Here is a 21,297-nt window from a genome sequence, read left to right as displayed (position 1 = left end):
AACATACTGTACAGAGGGGTTACAATTACATGGGCAGGATAATGCGTACATTTCTTGCCAAGCATTGCAGCCTCCTACTTTGTTTATCCTTCACATCCCTTCCCAGCCTCCCCCCTCCCCCCCCCCCAGTCCCAATCCTTCTCCTCCCCTGCCCCCCGCCATAGTCCCTAGCCATAAAAGAAATGCAAATCAAAACAACATTGAGATACCACCTCACTCCAGTTAGAATGGCAAAAATCAAGAACTCTAACAACAACAGATGTTGGAGGGGATGTGGACAGAAGGGAACCTTACTTCATTGTTGGTGGGAATGTAAACTTGTTCAACCACTTTGGAAAGCAGTATGGAGGTTCCTCAAAAGACTCCACATAGAACTCCCCTATGACCCAGCAATCCCACTTTTGGGCATTTACCCAAATGTTTACAAACAAGACCACACTAAAGCTATCAGCACAACTATGTTTATTGCAGCATTAATCACCATAGCTAAGATCTGGAACCAACCCAGATGCCCCTCAGTAGATGAATGGATCAAGAAAATGTGGTATATATACACAATGGAATTCTATGCCTCCATCAGAAAGAATGGCATTGCCCCATTTGTTAGGAAATGGAAAGACTTGGAACAAATTATATTAAGTGAAGTAAGCCAGGCCCAAAGAAACATAGGCCCCATGGTTTCCCTTATTTGCAATATGTAGTATATGTATGAGTCAAGCGGAAAAGGTCAGATAATGTGATGTTAGGAAAATGAACCCTTAGATATGTATTTTAATGCACCGGATTCTTTCCGTTTAACTCCACTCAGCCAGTTCAATGAACCCAACCTGGTCCTGAGGGGTGGGGTCTGCCACACTGAGCCAATCACAAAGGCTGTTTCTGATTGGCTAACTGTAAGAGATTCTTCAGGAACGGCCCAATGAGAAGCGACACTTGTAGGAACCCCCCGCCCTTCCTCCCTGCTGCAGGACGTCCGGGCTGTTTGAACCCGTGGGAGCCAATTTCATTCAGTTTCTGGTGCGGGGTCTGCGCAGGTCACAGCCTCTGCCATGGAGCTCCGGGAATCTCGGCGCCCGGGCGTTGTCTGTCTATGCTCTTTCGCGTAAAGCTAGCGTTCTCTAGCACTTGGGCCACTGCAGGGTTCTGACGTTTTGGGGCTTAGACTCTCGCAGACTTACCTCTCCGGTTTCCAGCCTGGTTTCGCGGGTCTTTTGGTGTGCAGTGACTGCGGATCCTAGCGAGGACAGCGGGATACACAGCGAGCGGGGAACGGTGAGCGCGCCCGCCGCTCTGCAGCCGGGATCCCGTGTGCTGGGGGTGGGGGGTGGGTGGAGGAGGGTCGGGGGGGAGGGGGGAGGGTGTTGGAAGTCTGGAGTTGTGTGTGTTTTGGGGGGGAGGGAATTGTTGGAACCGGAAGTGGCGGGGCGCTGACCCGGGCCTCTTCGGGGCCTGACCACGTCCAGTAGTGAAGACTAAATCGGTGGTTCCTCAGCTCCCAGCGGCCTGCAAGCAGGGCTGGAGCGGGGCTTTGTGGCAGTCCTAGGAGTGCTGTCGTATCCATCCTGTCTGATCCAGGACGGCAATGGCGCATCTATCCTGGGAACAACTCCTGATTTATTGATGGAGAGAATGTATCTACTTAGGATTTGTATGTGGGGAGAATGAGCGGGGGGCGAGGGGAGGGGGTGTGCTAGACTTCTAGTTTTCCTATGAGACTCTGCAGTCTCAAGGGAAGGAGGATTCAAATCCCACATCCAGTCCCATTCTGAGTGCTACCAAGATAAATAGGCCGATTTCCACCTGTCTCTCACATTTCCAAACACATTAGAAATGGGGATCTATATGGACATGTGATTGGGGTGTTGGAGGGGAGACCTGTTGTCCTCTTACCTGTTACCGTCCTTAGTCATTTTTCTCGATATTTGTGTGTGAGTGAATGAGTATGAATGTGAGAAAAGGTGTGCAGTTCTGCGAACTGTGTTCAGGGCCTGGATACTGTCCCTGAGCTTGAGTCAAGGCTGCTGCTCTATCACTAATGTCACAGTTGTCCCTACTACTTTTTAGTATCTAGTTAAAGATAAGAATCTCACTGATGTGGGGGCTGGGAAGGTGGCTCAGTGGTAGAGTGCTTGCCTTGCATGCATGAGGCCCTAGGTTCGAGTCCTCAGCACCACATAGGCAAAAAGAAAAAAAAGCCAGAAGTGGTGCTGTGGCTCAAGTGGTAGAGCACTAGCCTTGAGCTGAAGAGCTGAGGGACAGCGCCCAGGCCCAGAGTTCAGGCCCCACAACCAGACCCCCCCCCCAAAAAAAAATCTCACTGATGTTCCTGCCTAATCTAGTTTCTGCTTTGAAATGGGATCTTCAAACCTCATCTCTTGAGCAGCTAGGATTACAAGCCGGTAATCTCCCCCCTAGCAACTTTTGGTTTTCTTTTGGTTTTCATATTTTAAAAACTGTTAATATGAAGGTGATGTACAGAGGGCTTACTATTCCATAAGGCACTAATGTGTACATTTCCTTTTGAACACTGTCACTCTTTCCTTTGCTCTCTCCCAGTTTCCTCCTTCCACTCCTATCCTGTACAATTCCTTTTCAACATACTGTCTACTGAGTATCACTGCTACATTTGTTTACCTTTGTTTCTCCATTTCTGTACCCTCCCTATTTTCCCCAAAAGACTGCTAAAGGAAAAAGCAAGCCAAAAAGAATCTTGTTTCCATTTCCTGGAATTCATTTTAGTAAATCATATTACATATGATCAGAGTAGGGGTTGATTCCTGTTTTCCTTTGAGCCTTGATTCATGTTTAATTGTTCTTTCAACAAGATGTGAACACTGTAAAATGAGTCACAATTTTGTATTCCTTTTAAGATTATCTGGTAATGTCAATAAGGAGACACAATGTATTAAAAACCAGTACCAACCTGTGTGTTGTCTAGAAATGTGCTTACTCTACCACTGAGCCACCTTCCCAGCCCCTAGAGGTTTTTATTTGTGCTGGGCCTTATGCTTGCACTCAGGCCAAACAGGGCTGTCCTTGAGATTGTTTTTCTTAAGGCTAGCACTCCACTAATTGAGCCCAGCTCCACTTTTGCTTTTTGGTGGTTAATTGGAGATAAGAAACTTTGGGACTTTCCCAGACTGACTCTGTAGTGGGATCTTCAAATTTCAGCCTCCTTAACCGGTTAGCTAGGATTACAGACCCCAACTGTAGCTTGAAGATTTAAAAGTAAGAATGTAAATAAATAAATAAATGAAGTTTTGAAAAGCTGGGCACTGTTGGTTCATGACAGTAATCCTGGCTACTCAAGAGCCTGAGATCTGAGGTTCATCATTCAAACCCAGCTTTGGGAAGGAAAGTCTATGAGACTCTTTTTGCCCATTAACCATCAACAGACCTGGAAGTTGAGTTGTGGCTCAAGTGGTAGAGCACTTGCCTTGAGCTAATAAGCTCAGGATCAACATCCAGGCCCTGAGTTTAGCCTGGTACCTGCACTGATGTACATTTACACACACACACACACACACACACACACACATGAGAAGATGGCTGTCAGTAACAAATTCTGCTGTATAAATGATCCCAAGACAGCTCAGGTCCACCCCAGAGACTAAAGGCTTAATTGACAAGATATGTTTTCCTGGATTCTTTCCTCTATGTCCATTCAGCCAGTCTGAATCCAGTCTGTTCACTCAGGCCTTGGGGGTGGGGCTGTGGTACAAAGGCTGTTTCTGATTGGCTAATTGTAAGAGGGGCTTCATGAACCACCCAATAAGGAGTGTCACTGGTAAAAGATGCATTCTGCTGAGGAAGGTGGGGACTGTTTCATTCCGAAGGTGCCAATTTTGTTCAGACTCTGATGCCCAGCTGCTGTTGGGATACAGCTGGGATGTGTATGTCTTAGTTTGTTTGCTTAAAGCTAGTGCTGTCTACCACTTGAGCTACAGATCTGCTTTTGTCATTTTCTCATAGACTTAACTTTGCAGCTGGTTTGTTTTAAGGCTGGTTTGGCAGGTTTTGGTGTCCAGTGAGTGTCAGGATCATTAGCAAGGACATTGGAATGCACAGGGAGTGGGAAATGATGAGTGCTGAGGATCCTGTGGGGTCCAGGATCAGGAGTAGAAAGGGGAGAGGAGGCTGTTGGAATTGAAAGCTGCTTCATATCTGGTGTGGTGTGGGGAAGGAGATATTGGCACTGGAAGTTCCCTGGCTCTTATGTTGGCCTGTTATTATGCCTCACCATGCACCCATCCATTGTCATAGGGGGCTGGAGGGTGGGGGCAGTGGTTCTTCAGGGCTCAGCAGCCTGCAAGAAGGGCTTGTACAGGGCTGGCTAGAAAGCAGGCAACCTGGAGTCCTAGGAGAGCTGCCCATCTTATCCTGTCTCCTGTCTGCTCCAGGAGAGGTGAATTCAGCAGAGGCTGCACCACTGGCTGATTGATCCTGGAAAAAGTCTCCCAACTTATTGATGGAGGTTTGTAGGGAGAAGGAACAGTGAGATGTGGCATCCCCAGTCTTCTTTTTCCTAAGAGACTTCCAGCTTTAAGGGAACCAGGATTTAAATCCCATTCTGAGTGCTACCAACATAAATATCTGATTTCCACTTACGCTCACATTGTCAGACACATTGGAAATGGGGATCCATGCGCACATGTGATTAGTGTTGGAGAGGAGACCTGCGATCCTCTCTGACATGTTACAACACATCTGTTTTCAAAACTTTTTCACTTTCTTATTTCCCTACTGATTTTTTTCTTTAATTTGTATTTTTAAATAAGTTTTAGAAAACTTGTAAACTCTAACAACATGGTTTTAGAAAATACTCTGTATTTATGCCACCAACAAACAGAACTCCCATTCTTGAGCATAAATAGATAGGTAAGCAAGAACAGAACACATTTAGATCAGTGTTAGCAAGGCCTTCTGCTAATACAGCAACTCAGTTGAGCTGGTGATAAACCTCAAAGTTGTCAGTGACCTTCAGCTAAGTTGTTGTTTTTTGTTTTTTTGTTTTTTTCTTGGTCGGTCATGGAGCTTGAACTCTGGGCTTGGGCACTGTCCCTCAGCTTTTCAGCTCTAGGCCAGTGTGCTACCGCTTGAGCCACAGCACCACTTCCGGACTTTCCTGTCCAGGCTGGCTTTGAACCTCCATCCTCAGATCTCAGCCTCCTGAGTAGCTAGAATTACAGGCATGAGCCCGGCACCTGGCACTCAGCTAAGTTTTTGATAAACTGCAAAGCTGTTTGAGTAAGTGGAGAGATGTCCTTTTGCTTTTTGGTAAAAATAAGACACTAAGGCCTATGAAGACATTGAATGAATTCCAGAAATCTGTAACCTTGACCTTTCAGTGAGAGAAAGAATTTCTGAAAAAATTAAGAATCCATATCTTTTTTTTTTTTTTTTTGGTCGGTCGTGGGGCTTGAACTCTGGGCCTGGGCGCTGTCCCTGCACTCTTCAGCTCAAGGCCAGTGCTCTACCACTTGAGCCACAGCACCACTTCTAGAATCCATATCTTGAAGTGAATAGACTGAAGAAAGATAAAAGGAATTGATTACTATCTGAGTCCCAATAAACATGGACAGGTTTGTTTTGGGGTATGCTGTCTGTCCATGTGCTCCCATTAATGGATTTTGGAATTGGGAGAGAACACAGAGATGAAGAGAGAGACGAAGGGGGGTTGGTGGGAAAGAGAGACTAGTCTCAGTGTGTTTGCCATCTAGTCACTGTCCCAGAGACCCTAGGTTCCTCACATGCACCATTAGAGAAGGCCTTAGTGGGGACAAAGGAACCCAGACCTGCTCATTCTAGTAGTTGAAGGAGGACAAGGGCTTCTCTCCCAGGCCAGTCCATTTTCCAGTGTCCCCATGCATCTACAAACTTGGCAAAGCTTAGAGAGGGGCTATGGGTTTGGGCAAGCCCTTGTCCAGTGTCTATCTTTGTCCAAACAGAAGCAGGCCCCAGGAGGATCAGGCAGACCCAAGGCTTGTTTTGGGGGTCCTCTGACAGAGTCCAGTGTAATTTGGGGCTCATGGCAGGTTGTAAAAGGTGATGTTTAAGATGTCTCCTAATTTTTTTGTCTCCTCATCCTGATTGTTAAAGACTGAAGACCACATTAAGTAGCTTTTGTTGGACCTTTGGGAGCCCTGCTCTAGCTGTTGCCGTTTTATGCTGATATCTGGGGTGGATTGGCTGATAAATTTAATGTGGACAAAACTGTCCCTGCAGGGAGCTCTGATCTAGTTGTGGAGGAGGGCACGGGCAGGGAAGTCTGGGAGGATAAGAAGGTTGTCAGCTGTGAGAATGTGGAGGGTGGAAGGAATGTCAACATGATGGAGTTTTCTTAGAGGGAGGGGACAGGTTCAGCTGAGAGAATCTGGACTGCAGATCAAGATGAATGTAGTGAGGAGTGAAGAAGGAAAAAAATGCTGGTGCAGAGGCAACTTCCCACAACCTGCTGCTGTGTTTCCGTTTAAGAAGTTGTTGAACTGATTGGTATTGGGGCCAAATGAAGGAAGAGAGGTAATATAATTTCCAAGACTTTTAGATCCCTGATAAGACAGCTGAATGAAATTTACAGGAACGAAATTTGATAGCTGATATTGCAAGGGAAAAAAGCAGAGATGGACACTCTTGTTTAAGGCATCCCCAACCAGAGTATTCAGTGAAGGCAAGAGCCAGAATGCTTTACTCAATAAAGGAACATCTCCACTTATTTCCAAAGGATACGTACTGAGGTCTGGACCATCTCTGAGCCAAGCACACCAGCAGATCGACAATTGTGATAGTGGACGGGGTCTTGCTCAGGATGCCCACATGGGACTACAGGGAACACTTACCCACTCCAACGGGTGAGGATGAGGTGGTCAGTGGTGCATGCAGGAGAAAAAACATAGTGAACCGACTTGTCTTGGAGTTCTCAAAAGGAAGGCCAGATAGCAGAAGGAAAGAGTACAACAGACTTGATGGCAAATAGCCTCTGATCTGTGGGTCTGGAGAACAGTATAGTCAGAGGCGGGAAAGCAAGAGAGAAGTTCCCAGTGGTCTTAGAATTAAGTTTACCAGTCAAATCTATGTACACCTACATAAAGATCTAGCCGTGGCAGTGAGGTGGCAAGAACTTAGGTTTGCAATTACGTTCTGGCAGCTGTTAAGCCAAAGTAAGCACCGTCTCTCTCCGAAAGACACTGGTGAGGAATGACACAGAAGGGAGATGAAGAAAGAGAGAGAAAGTGGACAGAGTACCCTATAAGGCAGGAGTCCGCTGGGAGCTCCATTCCAGATTTCAAAACCACTCATGAGGAAACTGAGTCATGAGGGTATTAGAATAAAGAAAGAGCAGAAAGTAAACTCAACAGACCAACGGGCTTTATTCTGGAATGAAGCCTGAAGTGTCCATCAGCCTGGTTGAAGGGGAAATGATGCACCTCCTTTACAAATAGGATCACTCTAAGTATTAGGTAGAAATAGTTCCTCTCAATTGAAAATCCCTTTGCGGGGTCACAGCATAAAAGTGGACTACTGGGACATACGCCATGAATGTGGTCTCTCACAGGATGGAAATCCCTCTAGTGGTCATGAGGCCCACAGTCTTCTTATCTGGCTTTTCTATTTTATCAGGGCATCTTCTTTATCATAATTCCTCCAGACAACTGTTCACAGGTAGGAAGCACCACAGCTTTCCACCAGAAATATACCTGCTTATGTCTGTGAATTAATTTAGTGAGGGGTGTAGAAGGCCAAGTAACAGTTCAAGGAAAATAAAATCAAGAACTTCATTGGAAACAGAGGCCATTAAGTATACTAGATGCAAGTTTTATTATAGTATTTTCCTCAGTTTTCAACAATTTTCTGTTACCAGTAGAAAATATCATTTCACCTTATACCCGCATATCTCTCTGTCTCTCTGTCTCTCCCTCTCTCCCTCCTCCCTCCCCCCTTCCCGCCCTCCTCCTGTCCTGCTCTCTTGCTCTCTCTTTCTTTCTCTCCCTTTTTCTTTTGGTTAGTTGTGGGACTTAAACTCTGGATCAGGGTGCTGTCCCTGAACCTCTTTGTGCTCAAAGCCAGCACTCTACCTCTTGAGCCGCAGCACCACTTTTGGATTTTGAGTGGTCAATTGGAGATAAGAGTCTCTCTGGGACTTTTCTGCTTGGGCTGGCTTGGAAACCTAATCCTCAGACCTCAGCCTCCTTGGTAGTTAGGATTACAGGTGTGAACCACTGGTACCCAGTATATATCTGCATCTTAACAGATATGAGGGCACCAATAGGAAATAACTCTCCCATTTTCCCCCAAAATACTCCAAAACAGGATTTTTTTTGGGGGGGGGGTCAGTTGTGGGGCCTGAGCTCTGGGCCTGGGCGCTGTCCTTCAGCTCTTCAGCTCAAGGCTAGCATTCTACCACTTGAGCCACAGCGCCACTTCTGGCCTTTTCTGCTTATGTGGTGCTGAGGAATGAAACCCAAAGCCTCATGCATGCCAGGCAAGCACTCTACCACTGAGCCAATTTCCCATCCCAGGCAAACTATTTTTATTTCTCATTTGTACAATTGCAGGATGCCTTAGTGATATGAAGTTCCTTGGGAGAGTATGCTGGGAAGAAAATGCCAAAATTGATCATAGATCTTTTCCTATTACATGGTTCCAGGCATGTCAGAATAGACAGTACCACCTGCAAAAGTAAAAGAGCAGAGCAAGAGAAGGAAAAGAGGAGAGGAGGTAGAGATGATGTGAGCATAGAGGGCAATCTAGTAATTAATACTACAGGTCACAGACCATTTTTTATATGTATTTTTTATTGTAAAGATACTGTACAGAGGGGTTAGTTACATGAGTAAGGAAATGAGTACATTTCCTATGGAGCATTGTTACCCCCTCCTTTGTTTTTCCCCTACTATCCCTTCCCTACCCCCCTCCCCAACTCCTCCCTCCCCACCTGCCCCCCCACGCCTGAAGATGTAAAGTTTGTTTGCAACATAGTGTCTTGTCACAGACCATTTTTTATGTTAAAAATTTGAAATATAAAAACCATCACAATAAGCACATTTCACTTTTCTTTTTACATGAATATTGTACTTATTTGAAAAAAATGCAATTAAAGTCAAATGATTCCATCAACAGGTACTTTTGTTTAAGTTATCAAAGTAATGAATTGGGAGCATGGCAACTTAGGATATATTTTTAGTGTACTGGTCATAAGCTACATCAATACAAAAGTGATACTTTTTTTTCATGACTCTAGAACTCACCAAAGTTCAAGTGTCTCATTGGTTTTATTCGCTTGACATTTCTTTCCTTTTAAAGTAGAAAATTGTCAAGTTTCAAATTCTGAAATTTCAATGGTGGTATAGTACTTGCTTGTGCAGGTATATGAGGGTATTTGTGAAAGATAGAACATAAAATTGTAACATATACAGAAACTGATGCCAAATGAAGGGTTAATAAGAGAGAAGGAAATGACAGTGGCAGCAACCAATATCAGCAAGCCCAAGTTAGACAAGAAACTATTTGGCTCCTGAAGCTAAATCTGAAAGGAGAAACAGGCAGAAAGGAAAATAGAACTGTAAGAACAGTCAGTGGGATTATTTTTCTCAATGATTTAATTATATAAATTATTAGTCCTCTTTCTTTCTTCCTTCCTTCCTTCCTTCCTTCCTTCCTTCCTTCCTTTCTTTCTTTCTTTCTTTCTTTCTTTCTTTCTCTCTCTTTCTCTCTCTCTTTCTTTCTCTCCTTCTTTCTCTCTTCCTTTCTTTTTCTTTTTGCCAGTCGTGGGGCCTGAACTCTGGGCCTGGGCGCTGTCCCTCACCTCTTCAGCTCAAGGCTAGCACTCTACCACTTGAGCCACAGTGCCATTTCCAGCATTTTCTGCTTATGTGGTATTGAGGAATTGAACCCAGGGCCTCATTCATGCAAGGCAAACACTGAGCCACCTTCCCAGCCCCTATTAATCCTCTTTCTACACATGAAACTAGTCAAAGTCACCACTATGAAATTTCTAAAATTGACTCACATATTTAGAAAAGAGAGAGACAGAGTGAGGCAAAAAAAATACCATACTTTTTTCCCTGTCTTGTCAGTTCAAAGTCTGAAGTGAAGTACTACACATACCAATACAAAATGTGCAGAAGGTTTTCTTGAGCACTGGAATTCGATTTCATCCTGTGTATCATGGGTAAAGCAGATGACATGCAAGAAAATGTATCTAGTCCCTGCCCTGTTGAGGAGCTCCTGAAGGGCTGGGAAGTTGCTGCATGTGGGTAACTCTGAAGGTGAGCTGTGAAACCTGGAAAAGGTTTGAGAGGTCTAGACACTGCCTGAAAAGCACTTGGAACCTTGAGAGCTGACCATGAAAGAGTTAAAGGAGACAGCTCTGGGAGGGTAAGAGACTGGATTGCCATCCCCTCCACCCTTTTTACTTGGACCAGTTGCTGTGCCAGGAACTTTCACAAGTTAACCTTGGGCTAAATAGACACCATGTCTGGACTTTTCCTGGGCTGCAATCTCCTGTCTCAATAGAATAAGAAAACCAGTGTGTTTCACAAACTATGTTTTAGCTCAGATTGTAATATTAATAGAGATGCTTTACTCCTTGCATGTATTCATGGTTACCTTCCTTGTGTGAAATCAAGTAAATATGCTTGCTTGTGGGAATTTGGGGCCCAAGTACGGGAGAGCCGTGGGACTCCTGGTCTCCCCCTTATCAGCCTGTGTCTCTGTTTTCTAATTTTCTTTGGCCCAGTATCCATCCCGATACCTCAGGTTGTGATTACCAACAGCCATAGCTCCTTAAGAGGTCTTTAATGAAATGAAACTGCTCACACAATGTAGGCTGGGGCCACCAATCTACTCTCATTGGAGCTTTCACCTTTCCCAAGTCAAAACTTCTTTACTACCTCTGGTGGCCATCTCCCACCTGGATGGTACATGTAAACTTGGGCAGAATGTGCCAGACCCAGAGCTGCAGCTGCTCTTGCCTTCTTTTTCTATTTTTGTGAAAGGCCAGTCCTGGGACTTAGGTTTAGGGCAGTGTCGTGTCCCCTTTGGTTTTTCACTCAAAGCTAGTGCTCTGCCACTTGAGTTCCCTACCAGATTTTTTTTTGCCAGTCCTGGGGCTTGAACCCTGGGCCTAGGCACTGTCTTTAGCTCAAGGCTAGCACTTTACCACTTGAGCCACAGCACTAGTTCTGGCTTTTCTTTTTTTCTTTTGATTGTGAACATACCATACAGAGGGGTTACAATTACATGGGCAAAGTAATGAGTACATTTCTTATCAAGCATTGTTGCCTCCTCCTTTGTTTCCCCTACCCATCCCTTCCCATTGCTCCCCTGCCACCCCCTTCTCCACCCCCCAGGGCCAAAAGTTCTGGCTTTTTTCTGTGTATGTGGTGCTGAGGAATCGAACCCAGGGCTTCACTGCATGTAAGGCAAGCACTCTACCACTACGCCACATTCCCAGTCCCTACTCCCAGATTTTTGCTGGTTCACTAGATATCAGAGTCTCATGGACTGGCTTGCCTGGCCTATCATTCAACCATGATCCTCGCATCTCAGCCTCTGTAGTAACTGGGAGTATAGACATGAGCTACTGGCTCCAGTTTCATGAATGTCTTTTAGTCATCTCCCTTCCGGCCACTGTGCTTGAGGTCTCTCAGGACACCTGGAACTAAGATTGCTCTTCGTTTCCAAAGGCCCTAAGTACTTAAGTCTCAAACAGAAGACCCCTACCAAGATGGCCCTTTCTTCAGATTTCTGAGCTATGGTAAAGATAATAATCTTTTCCCTTGCAGATGTGTCATGTCCCATGCTGGGATGAACAGTCACTATCCTGCCAGATCAAAACCTATAGCAAGGCTCACAGTAGAAGTGGTGTTGCTTAGCTAAGTCTGTCATATTGATTACTTTGTGATGTTGGTGTCAGACTTACCCTTCAAGGAGCCAGGGCTGGAGCTGCAGACTTCAGTTTCTGCCATCATGTTTGCATTTACTTGCTTGTCAATTGTCCTATCAGCCTTTCATAGGTTTGGGTGCTCTTCTTTTGCTCTTACAATTCTTTTTTGTCAGTATTGGGTTTTGATCTCAGTGCCTGAATGCTGCTCCTGAATGTTTTTGCCCAAGTGTAGTGCTCTACCCTTTGAGCCACACCACAGCTTCACTCCAGACATTTTTGGTGATGAACTGGAGATAAAGAGTCTCACAGAGTTTCCTGCCCAGGCTGACTTAGAACTGTGATCCTCAGATCTCAGCCTCCTGCGTAACCAGGATTACAGGCATGAGCCACCAGCACCCGGCCTTTTTCCTACTTTTAGTTTTATCCCTGTATGGTTATACACCGAGCAGTATTCTTTTAGTATAGGTCCTTGGAAGTTTCAAAAGCAATTAGTGAATTTTTTTAGATGAAATCTCATAGCATCTTTCTTTGCCTTAGTATGTTTGCCAAATGTATAAGGTTAGACACAACCTATTTCTTCATTTGTTAAAGGCCTGATGTTGGGGCCTTTTTTCCAAACAGTGAAATATACTGGAGAAACAAATCCATAGTACATTCTCAGGACATTGATAGATATTCAGGACTGCAGACATTCACAAATAGTGAGACCAAAGGAGGATATTCTTAGGAGAAGAACACAAAGTTGTAATGCCTTTGTGCATCTGATCATTTAAAATATTATTTATCGAAATGAGCTTCAGGAAATGGAAATGAGATTTTATTCTTGTTTTATTTTGTCTTCTTTCTTTGTGGATTTATCTGTCTTTGGCAGGTTAAGGAGGAAACAAATCAACAAGGGGTGAATAAATGCAGCAGTGGTACTCATTAGACTATGTTATATTATAAATAAACAACTTGTATGTGGGGATGGGAAGGTAAAGGAGAAGTGAGGAAAGGTTTGATACTGTCAAAAATGAAATGTACTCAGTACCTGACTTATATAACTGTAACGACTCTGTACATCACCTTTAGGATAATAATTTAAAAAAAAATATGGCAAGTGGCCAGATACCGGTGGCTTAGATCTTCAGTTTTAGGTACTCAAATTAGTAGAGTATATGTATCATTTGCCATTCTGTTCATACATAACTGAAAATATGTTATAGTGTTTTACACATTTCCCTTTGTGTTTAGTGAATTCAGGGCCATGGAACTTAGTATGTGCAAACTTATCTGGATTAGATAGGTCTTCCTTGTGTATTTTTCATATATAAGTTCATTCATTAGTGTACTGACCACAGTAATCCTTTAATTTGTCTTACATTGCAGATATTTTTCTTCTTTGCTTTCTTTTGTCTCCCTTCATTTTCTTTTTTTTGTTGCTTTTTTTGGGGGGGGGGGCAGTCGTGGGGCCTGAACGCTGGGCCTGGGCGTTGTCCCTCAGCTCTTCAGCTCAAGATTAGCGCTCTACCACTTGAGCCACAGCGCCATTTCCAGCTTTTTTTTTTCTGCTTATGTGGTGCTGAAGAATCGAACCCAGGGCCTCATGCATACAAGGCAAGCACTTAACCACTGAGCCACCTTCCCAGCCCCTCCCTTCATTTTCATATATTAAACTTCTCCATTGCTTGGGCATTCATTCTTACAGTCAAAGTTCTATTTCCTGATACTTTCTGTTGTTCTATGATGGGGACAGTATTGAGACAGGAGTGTTAGGAGATGAGTCTGGAACTTAGCCAGATGCCCATGATTATTCCAATAAGGACTGATTTCCTTTCCTTTAATCTATTTTGCTAATCTCTTTGTGCAAAATCATCTATGTGGATTAGACAAACTTCATTCTTTTGTATGTGCTGCAATAGTATTCTTGCTATTTAGCCCTTTCTTCCTATCTTGGCTTTAAAGTAGTGCGAGAATTACAAGTTTGTGTGGAGGAAAAAAGAGAATAGAATTATTATGTGAGAAGTACTAAAGGGAAAATTAGTCCTGTGAATATAAGTGTTTAACTATATGGACAACTCTGTCTATATCTATCTATCTATACTTATTTAGTTAATAAAATTAGTTTAATTTCCACTTCTGTGACTTTAACTCTTTGTTTTGGAATTGCATGTGGAATATTTTAGGAGACTATAACCTTTGAGGATGTGGCCATAAATTTTACCCCGGAAGAATGGACTTTGCTAAAACTTTGTCAAAAGAAGCTCTACAGAGATGTGATGTTGGAAACCTTGACAAACCTGGCCTCTATAGGTAAATAGTCCCTCACTTAACCAGTGTCCTGTTCATGCCTTTAAGTAATATTGCATGATTTGAAATGAAAATGGAACATCTGGGTGAATATACCAATGTGAATGTACCATGATCACATGATGCATGATTATAGTTGGGAGTCTTCATATGTTTTCTGTAGTGTTTGTTGAAGGAATAAATGACTTCTATGTTTTGTATTTTAGAAAAGAAGCAGGAAAAAGAAAATACTGAAGTTAACTACAAAAATCCCAGGGCAGAAGTAAGGTAATTGTACTAACCAGAGATAGTACTGCCTTTCAAATAATGTAGAGTGGCGGGAAATTTTGAAACGAAGCAAATGATACAAATACGTAAGACAGAAATGGATTCAATCTTAGAAAAATTTTCTTTTAAGTTATGTACAAATGGAGTTCCCAAATTTGAAAATTCAGAAACCTAAACAAAATATGCCAGGATGAAGACCATTTGGAGAACACCATGAAGGCTCAGGAGACACTTTCTAATGCTTTAATGTTTTTAAAAAAGTTTGTCCCTGTGTTTTTTTTTTGTTTTGGTTTTTACAGAACTCAATATTTAGAGAGACATTATGAAGATGAAGAAGATATCCAATGTGACAAAGCCTTCCAACAGAATGTAGAACACAGTGTGAATAAGAAAATTTTACCCAGAGTAGCACCTGTCAAAAACTCTGTGTTTGGAGAAACCTTCCTTGCTCATTTACCCATGGGTATCCCTTTCAGAGCATGCACACGACGAATATATTTCCAGAATCAAGAATGTGTAGAGATCCCCAACACTCATACAGAATGTGGGAGCTCCTGCAGGAAATACCAGGGGCAAATTGGCTATAGAATGCACAAGGAGGAAAGTCCATTTGCAGCTAATCAATGTAAAAACTCCTTAAGCCATTCCAGTTTCTTTCACAGAAAAGAGAAGATGGACACAGAAGTTAAACAGTGTTGTGAATGTATGCATTGTAGAACATCTTGTTCTAACTCCAGTACCCTTCAAGAACACAAGAATTCACCTTAGTGAAAAACTGTATGGATGTAAGGAATGTGGGAAAACGTTCAATTTTTATTGTAATCTTCAAAAACATGAAGGAATTCACATTGGAGAGAAATCATATATATGAAAGCAATGTGGGAAATCATTCATTCTTCCTCATTACCTTCGAATACATGAAAGAACTCACATTGGAGAGAAATTCTACAGATGTAAGCACTGTGGGAAAACCTTCACTTCTTCTACTTACTGTAAAATGCATGAAAAAATTCACACTGGAGAGAAACCCTATGAATGTAAGCAATGTGGGAAATCCTTCCCTTTCTCTAGTCACCTTAAAACACATGCAAGAACTCACACTGGGGAGAAACACTACAAATGTAAGCATTGTGGGAAAACCTTCACTTCCTCTAGTTCCCGTACAATACATGAAAAAATTCACACTGGAGAGAAACCCTACAAATGTAAGCAGTGTGGGAAAACTTTCACTTGTTCCAGATACCTTAAATCACATGAAAAAATTCACATTGTAGAGAAATCCTATGGATGTAAGCAATGTGGGAAAACCTTCCTTCTTCCTCATTACCTTAAAACACATGAAAGAACTCACACTGGAGACAAACCCTATGGATGTAGGCAATGTGGGAAATTTTTCCATTCCTCTAGTCACCTTACAACCCATGAAAGAATTCATACTGGCGAGAAACCCTACAGATGTAAGCAATGTGGGAAAACCTTCACTTCCTCTAGTCACTGTAAAATACATGAAAAAAGTCACAATAAAGAGAATCCCTATATGTAAGCAATGTGGGAAAACCTGCACTCTCTCTGTAAAATCCATGAAAGAATTCACACTAGAGAGAAACCCCATGGATGGAAGCAATGCAGGAAAACCTTCCCTTCCAGTTACTGTAAAATACAAGAAAAAAGTCATAGTCATGCTAGGGAGAAAGCCTACAGATGTAAGCAATGTGGGAAAACCTTCCCTTCCCCTAGTTACCTTAAAGCACACAAAATAATTCACACTGGAGACAAACCCTGTGGTTGTAAGCAATGTGGGAAATAATTCCTTTTCTCTAGTAAATTGAAAACCCATGAAAATACACCAGTGAGAAACCCCATGGATGTAAGCAATGTGGGAAAAATACTCCTTTTTTATTATAAAGGTGATGTACAGAAGTGTTACAAGAATACATTTCAGAAAGAGTACATTTCTTTTGTGCCAATGTCACCCCTTTTTCATTCTCTCCCAGTATTTCCCTTCCATTCCCAACCACAATTTGTATTCATTTTCAGTATAGTGTCCAGTGAGTACCACTGCTTTTGGCTGAATTCTTGACATGGAGTAGAGGAAACACCATTTGGGCTGGCTTTCAGGAGAGGCTCTCACTGAGCCCAAGGAAGACAAAACTGTAGGAAACATCTCTCCTTGCCATCCACACAGTTTGTGGACATTATATTGTAGCCCTGGCTCCTGCTCAAGACGTCATAGTATAGTTTGGCTACCTGGTTAAGTTGGGCTCCCAGAATAGGATCTGGAAGATCAAGCTGTTAGTATCCTGGACCATCCTGTTTAATGTCCTGGTTTGCTGTGACCTCTAGTGTCCAATCTGTTTTGTGCATAACTGCCCAATGGCAAGCTACCAGGTTCAGTGCATGATAGGAACACCAAGGTATCCAGGACACCAGGTACATATAGATACCAGCATTACACAGTCATTAGAAAGTGTAATATGCCCTTTGCAGGGAAATGGATGAACCTAGAATAAATCATGTTAAATGAGGTAAGCCAAGTTCCAAAAGAAAATGACCCATGTTTTCTCTGATATGCAGATGTTAGATCTCAAATACACTGGGATAGCCTGTGACCATACACTAACATCAACTCAAAATGGATTAAAGACCTCAACACCAAACCTGAAACTGAAAATACTGCAAGACAGAGTAGAATAAACTCTTGATCTTACAGGCACAGGCAGGAGCTTGCTGAACAGAGTCCAAGGGTCACAACAAATTGGAGAGATACTTGACAAATGGGACTACCTTAAAATAAAAAGTTTCTTACAGCTAAAGACATAGCTACCAAACTAGAAAGACAGCCAACCAATTAGGAAAAGATATTTACCAGCAATATATCAGACAAAGGCCTAATATCCATTATGTACAGGGAACTCAAGAAACTAATCCCTCCCAAATCTAACAAGCCAATCATCAAAGGGAAAGGGAGCTAAAGAAAGACTTCTCAGAAAAGATAAAAATGGCAAGGAAACACTTCTTCATCAATCCTGGCTGTAAAGGAAATGCAAATAAAGACAACTCTGAAATACCACCGTATCCCAGTCAGATTGGCCTATATGCTAAATTTAGACAAAGACAAATGCTGGTGGGGATGTGGAAAAAGAGGAACCCTACTGCACTGCTGGTGGGAATGTACACAAATACAACCACTCTGGAAAGCAGTCTGGAGGTTCCTCAGAAAACTAGACATAGACCTGCCATAGACCCAGCCATACCACTCCTAGGCATCTACTCTGAGCATCAGGAAGCAGGATACAAGGACACATGCACCTCCATGTTCATTGCTGCACTGTTCACAATAGCCAAGATATGGAAACAAGTGCCTATATACAATGAGCTATTATGCAGCCATTAGAAAAGACAAAATAATGACATTTGCAGGGAAATGGATGAAACTAAAACAAATGTTGAGCAAAATAAGCCAAGATCAGAGAGACATGCGACATTGTCTCCCTGATCTGTGATGTTAAATACAAAACACAAGATATGGCAAATAGGACTCAAGAAACAAAGGACCTCTCCTTAATTTGTCATATCATTTTTAGATGACTCCATGTTTGCCTCATATATGGTATATACTCGTGCACATCTGAGGGGAGCTAGGAGGAGGAGGGCACAGAATCAGAAGGAAACAGGTGAAAAAAATACAACAAAGGGAACCATCAGCGACACTGGACATTGATGAAAGTGAACTAAGCAACTCTAGGGCAGCAATGGGAGGGAGGAAATGAGAGAGAAAGGGAACAGCTTACACTAAGCAAAAGGAAAGAAATGTACCTATCACCTTATTTACAAGAAATAGTTATCAAAGTTTGTAGAGTTCATAAGCTTTATAGACCATGATAATGACAATTCTCCTTGTGAAGGTTAAAATTTGTGACTTTAGCTAAATATCACTATCCCACAATACTTTGAAGTTTACGTAATCACTTAGAAAAATACACTGGGATATGATAAGTTATACAGGAATTTAGACACACATAGTGAGACCAAATGAAGATACTCTTAGAGGATAAACACAAATGTGCAATGCCTATGTGCCTTTTTATAATACATGCACACAAATAAGCAAACAATGGTAACAATGTTTTGTTTTCTTTTTTGTGATGCTTCTGTTTTATTATCTTCATGTCTGATTTATCATTGTTTCTATCTTTGGAAATGTGTGAGAGGACACAGAACTTGAATGAACAAGCATGAAAAAGTCCACCAGTGGAGCTCACTGGACACTGGTGAACGTGAACTATACAACTCATGGGCGGAAATCGAAGGGGGGGTGACTGGGAGAGTTAGGGAATGTACTTAGGGAAATGTACTCATTACCCAACTAATTTGAATTCCTCTGTACCTCACCACTATAATAAAATTTAAGGAAAAGTCATGTGCTGGCAGGGCAGTCAGGACCTACCCCTGGTCTCCACATTCAGTGTCCCCACAGGACTGTGTTTGGGACACTACATAACACATTCTGCCACCACCAAATCCCATCCAGCCCAGCATGTGTGAACCAACACTCAAGCCAATTGAGAGTTGAGAAAAGAAGGCATCTTAATATACAAAGGCCAAAGGGAGGATGACAGCTGTGCATGCAGGAAAGGGAGACAGGCCAGGGCCAGTAAAGAGTTGCTTGTAGGGACCTGGCCCCTGATGGCAAGAATTCCTTACATGTCAGATTGCAGCTCTGGTGCTCCCCAGTCTTCAAGTGCCCTTCCCATCCTTCCAGCCTAATGCTGCTACCACCTCCTTTATTATCTGAGTCTCATCCCAGAAGCAGCCAAGCATGGATCTGGGTGGAACAGGTGGTATGTGCCTTTTGGCCTGCCAGGTTATAAGTCTCATGTACAGCAGCCTGAGTTTCTGGGGTATAAAGACATGCTGATAATCAGTCTGCTGTGTCCTGCTACTCTCCTTGAGACAAAGGACTCGGCTGGGCTGTCACAGTGGAGGAACTTTAGCCAGGAATAAAGTTCCTCACTATGCCTGCCTTTGTAAGCCACAAAGGTGCCTGAGGCCAACCAGATGGTGTTATAAAGGAGCAGGGATAGAGAGGGGAAGTTGGGAGACAAGGGAGAAGCAATTGGATAAGAAAAATTGTGTGTGTGTGTGTGTGTGTGTGTGTGTGTGTGTGTGTGTGTGTGTGTGTGTGTGTGTGTGTGTGTGTGTGTGTGTGTGTGTGTGTGTGTGTGTGTGTGTGTGTGTGTGTGTGTGTGTGTGTGTGTGTGTGTGTGTGTGTGTGTGTGTGTGTGTGGTTTAAAGAACCAGGGTTTGCTGAGTACTGGTGGCTAATGCCTGTAATCCTAGCTACTCAGGAGTCTGAAATCTGAGGAATGCAGTTCAAAGCCAGCCTGGGCAAGGAAAGTCCATGAAACTCTTGTCTCCAATAAACCACCAGAAAAATGGAAGTGGTACTGTGGCTCAAGTGGTAGAGTGCTTCATTGAGCTGAAGAGCTCAGGAACAGTGCCCAGGCCCAGAGTTCAAGCCCTATGACCAAAAACAAAAACAAACCACGGTTTGTTGGGTTTATAAAATCTATTTGGATATCATGGAAATAATTCAGCTTCTTCCATCTTCCTGTGAACATCAGCTATCTCTTCTAAATAGCTGTTAGACTACCACACTCTTGGTTTGAAGAGTTGAACATTCTCAGAGCAGTAGGTTATCACTAGGTTTACTTGATATTAAAGTTTTTATTGTTACTATGAAGATGATGTTCAGAGGGGTTACACTTACATAAGTCAGGTAAAGGGTTACATTTCTTTGTGGACAATGTCACCCCTTCCATCACTCTCCCAGTTTTTCCCTTCTTCCACAGGGACAGAACCCAGGCTCTGAGTTCAAGCCCTAGGACCAACATCTAAAATGAAGGAATGAATAAATAAATAAAATGAAATATCTAGAGAATGTAGCTTAGACTAGAAGGCATATGGGTCAAGCACAAACCCTTGGCTTCTATCCCTAGTAATATTCCCCCAAAAATAAATAATGGATTTATGTTAACTGTAAATATATCCTTCTAAAATATAGGAAAGTAAAAGTAGATGACAAGTATATTTGATATGAAAACAAATAAGACCAAATGGGTTATAGAGAAAGCACAATAAATGGGAAAGCTTTAAAACCACAAAATTCCTATGAATAGGAAAGTTTACCAGTTTTATTAAAAATTATCTAAAATCACAATAAGTTTCAACTAAATATGCCAATTAAGAGTCAGAATGTATTAAAAACCAATACCAAAATGTGTGTTGTCTACAGGAAAACTATTTTCAATATAACAAATATGAGAACAGAATAGGATTTGAAAAGTAAATCCTAATCCAAGGATTACAATTTTTGGTGGTAGCCAGGCACTGGTGCCTCACATCTGTAATCCAGTTTGGGCAGAAAAGTCCATGGAATTCTTATTTCCAATTAACAACCAAAAAGTAAGAAAGTGGAGCTGTGGCTCAAATGGTAGAGTGCTAGCTTTGAGCAAAAACCCAGGGACATCTTGCAGGCCTGAGTTAAACTCCAGGATCCCCACCACAAAACAACAAAAGAAGCAATGTACTCAAAATAACATGTTGAATTGAAACCCTACTGTACAACTTACAGGTGTGTGTGTATATGTGTGTATAGCTAATATGATAGGCCAAGACTGCCCACTTGGAGTTTAAAATACAGAAAAAATTTTGAAAAAGCCAGGTGCTGTTGGCTCATGCCTGGAATCCTAGTTAACAGAAGGCTGAGATCTGAGGATCACAGTTGGATCCTATCCCAAGAAAGTAAAGTCCATTGGACTCTCATCTCAAATAACCAATAAAAATACAGAAATGGA

General features: G+C 42.5%; 1 protein-coding gene across 1 annotated transcript; it reads left to right on the top strand.

Moving 5' to 3' along the window:
- The first annotated feature begins 987 nt into the window (after nt 1-987).
- On the top strand, nt 988-19,040 carry LOC138814152 (zinc finger protein 799-like). Its single transcript, XM_070003092.1, has 4 exons — nt 988-1,272; nt 14,050-14,176; nt 14,380-14,440; nt 14,740-19,040. Exons 2-4 carry the CDS (start codon nt 14,143-14,145, stop codon nt 15,206-15,208), a joined length of 564 nt encoding a protein of 187 aa, XP_069859193.1. The 5' UTR covers nt 988-1,272; nt 14,050-14,142; the 3' UTR covers nt 15,209-19,040.
- Nucleotides 19,041-21,297: the final 2,257 nt, after the last annotated feature.

This window comes from Dipodomys merriami, unplaced genomic scaffold (assembly GCF_024711535.1).
Source record: "Dipodomys merriami isolate MVZ:Mamm:240054 unplaced genomic scaffold, mDipMer1.0.p SCAF_6, whole genome shotgun sequence".
NCBI classification, from domain to species: domain Eukaryota; kingdom Metazoa; phylum Chordata; class Mammalia; order Rodentia; family Heteromyidae; genus Dipodomys; species Dipodomys merriami.
Note: the sequence above shows the minus strand (reverse complement) of the source record. Positions and strands in the feature narration are given on the sequence as shown.

What these genes read in the sequence shown, in the direction of transcription:
- LOC138814152 (XM_070003092.1), top strand. Translation starts at nt 14,143, where the DNA reads ATGTTGGAAACCTTGACAAACCTGGCCTCTATAG. An exon ending in GACAAACCTGGCCTCTATAG is followed by an intron (nt 14,177 to 14,379) that starts GTAAATAGTCCC and finishes TTTGTATTTTAG; the next exon opens with AAAAGAAGCAGGAAAAAGAA. An exon ending in AATCCCAGGGCAGAAGTAAG is followed by an intron (nt 14,441 to 14,739) that starts GTAATTGTACTA and finishes TGGTTTTTACAG; the next exon opens with AACTCAATATTTAGAGAGAC.